The 3089-nt window shown below is 35.8% G+C and overlaps 1 protein-coding gene across 1 annotated transcript; it reads left to right on the top strand.

The window, feature by feature from the left end:
* Positions 1-2579: 2579 nt before the first annotated feature.
* LOC138348020 (secreted RxLR effector protein 161-like) lies at positions 2580-3089 on the top strand. Its single transcript, XM_069296624.1, has one exon. It carries the CDS (start codon positions 2580-2582, stop codon positions 3087-3089), a length of 510 nt encoding a protein of 169 aa, XP_069152725.1.

Raw genomic sequence — 3089 nt, 5'->3', positions numbered from 1 at the left:
TAACATGGAGCACTAATAATCCTTCATGTTTCAACAATTAGTGCATATTTAGTACTCTCCCTAAACAGTCGTCTAATATTTAACGGACGTATAAACTATCCACGTGAGGAAGTTATCCCTCAAAATTGAATATATGTTTCCCCTGTCTCTCACTTCCTACAATGAACCAGGTTTGAGTGGCTGAAAAAAAGAGAAAGACGAAAATAACAACCTACAACAAACTCTATCAACGGCGGTATAATTAAACATGTGGATGAGATATGTCGAAGTTGGACAAGAAAAAATACTACCAATCCAACAAAATGCAGTTCATTTTATGTTAGACAAAATGCCAATCACACCCATGATAATGTTCAAACTAAATAGCAATAGGAAGAGATTAACAACAACACCAAACATTAAAATGGGTAAATATGATACCCGAATAAGTAATACAATAATATTAATGAAAACTTGGTAGTGTAAAAAGACTACTACTCAACACTCTTTTATTTCTTACAATTCACAATATTATTACTTGCAGACTATTTTCTCACAGACTAAGAATTAGTTTGTGGATTACTCTCTTTACTCTCTATTTCTTCTTTATTTTGTGTGTCTTCAAGTGTTCAATTACTACTCTATTTATAGTATTTTTTGAACACTTGTTTACATCATTAATGACATAATGTGGTAACCGATTTCAACAAAAAATTGGTTTCCTAATTCTACCAAACTTTGACTACCTACTTCTACAAATGTGGCTACTAACTTTCACATTGGTGTCTACCAATTTTCACATTTGTGGCTAATAATTTCAACAAGTATGGCTGCAAAATTAACTGCTGCCAAGATTTTGTTTCACTCTCTTAACTTTGATTTTTTTCTTTACTCTAAGGCTTAATCTCAATCTCTAAAAATCTTCAAACTTGAGAGGCTTTGTAAAGATATCCGCAACTTGATCATGAGATTTCACATACTTGAGCTCTCTCTACCTCTTTCTTGGCAATGCATTCTCGAATAAAGTAATACATTGTGTCTATGTACTTGCTTTGATCATCATACACCGAATTCTTTGCTGGTGCTTGTGCAGATTAGTTATCAACACAAATCATTGTGGCTTCAATTAATGGAAAAATGAGTTACTTCAACAATCTTCTGAACCAAATAACATGACACGTACATGATATCGCTGCCACATATTCAACTTCACAAGTCGAGAGAGTAACACTTGATTGTTTCTTTGAACTCCAAGAAATAACATATTAGACTCTAATTGCTCGATTGTCCTTGGGAAAAGTTGTCAACTCCCAAGTGTTGTTCTTTTCTATAGACTGGATCTCCTCCTCCATGGCTTGTCTCCACCTTTTGTCAGTAACAACTTCATCAAAATTCATTCGTTCACTATCAACAAAGAGACAACATCAAATATCAAAATTAGTAATTTCTTTTGTGTCATCATAGAGTTCTTGGATGCTCCTCATCCTATGTGATCTTTCACTTGAACTCTCTTGAGAAGATGGAGATGCAACATTTGCTGGTGGAGGAGGCGGGGTTGCATCCTGTGCCAAGGTCTCCTGTTATTCTTCATCTCCGAAGTATTGAAGAAAATCATATGTTTTTTCTTCCAGAGCCTCCCAGTTCCATGATGCTTTTTCATCAAATTCAACATCACGACTCACCATCACCTTGTTATTGTTTGGATTATACAATGTGTAGCCTTTTGAACTTGCGTCATAGCAAACAAACACATAATTGGATTATACAATGTGTAACTGTTTACGCGGTTTAACCCTAAACCCTAAATTTTAGGCTTTCCTATTTATTCTCTATTTATTCTCTGTAACAAAAAATACTCTGATTTATTAATATAAATATACCTTACCGCCGTGAAAGTTTACTCACGGGGTGTTACCACGAAATATTGAGTTTTCTCTTTCTCTCTCTAGGTCTCTCATCTCTTTCTCTTGAGAGTTCTTGTATTCTTCATTCATCTAGTATGTGTGCGTGAATTCAATCCTAACAAAGGGATACGCACAACAATATGGTGTGGTTTACCAAGAAACATTTGCTCATGTAGCAAGGTATGACACAATCAAGCTTATTCTTGCATTTGTATTTCATAGTTCCTGACAGATTCATCAACTTGATGTCAAATCGGCTTTATTGAATAGTTTGCTTGCTAAAGATATCTATGTAGAGAAAATTGATGGTTTCTCAACTCCCAGAAAAAAGGATCAAGTTTATCTCTTAACGAAGGCCTTGTATGGCCTAAAACAAGCCTCAAGGACATGGTATGAGAGGATGGATAATCATCTCATCCAACTTGGCTTTAGTAGAAGTCAAAGTGAAGCTACTTTGTATGTGAAAGTCACTGCTGCAAGTGAGTCCTTAATTGTCTCAATTATGTGGATGACATGCTTGTAACAGGAAACAAAATTGAACTAATCCAAAGGTTCAAGGATAAAATGGAGAAAATCTTTGACATGACTGATCTTGGAGTCATGAAGTACTTTCTTGGCATGGAAGTGTTGTAGTCCAGTGATGGAATTTTCATATGCCAGCAGAAATACATTTCGAATATTCTAAACAAGTTCAAAATGCAAGACTGCAAACCTGTGAGTACTCGAATATCTACTGGTGTGAAGCTTGGCAAGGATGAGGATTTCGAAAAAGTGGATGATTGTATGTATGGAAGCTTAATTGGCAGTCTTCTATATCTAACCGCAAGCAGGCCTGACATTCTATTTGTTGTTAGTTTTATCTCTAGGTTCATGCATTCGCCTAGAGACACACACCTCACAGCGGCTAAAAGAGTGTTAAGGTATATTAAAGGAACCAGCAAGTTTGGAATTTTTTTCCCAACATCTGTTGAAGTAAATATGAACCTGATCGGGTACTCTAATACTGATTGGGGTGGTGGAGTTGATGATTCCAGAAGCACCTCTGGATATCTTTTTTGTTTGGGGACAAGTTATTTTAGTTGGATCTCTAGAAAACAAGAAACTACAGCTCAATCAACAGCAGAAGCTGAGTACATAGTTGTTGCATCAGTTGTGAATCAAGCTATTTGGCTAAGGAAGATGATGAAGGGCTTAGGCCATGAATAA

Source organism: Solanum lycopersicum, chromosome 4 (assembly GCF_036512215.1).
Source record: "Solanum lycopersicum chromosome 4, SLM_r2.1".
Taxonomy (NCBI): Eukaryota; Viridiplantae; Streptophyta; class Magnoliopsida; order Solanales; family Solanaceae; genus Solanum; species Solanum lycopersicum.
Note: the sequence above shows the minus strand (reverse complement) of the source record. Positions and strands in the feature narration are given on the sequence as shown.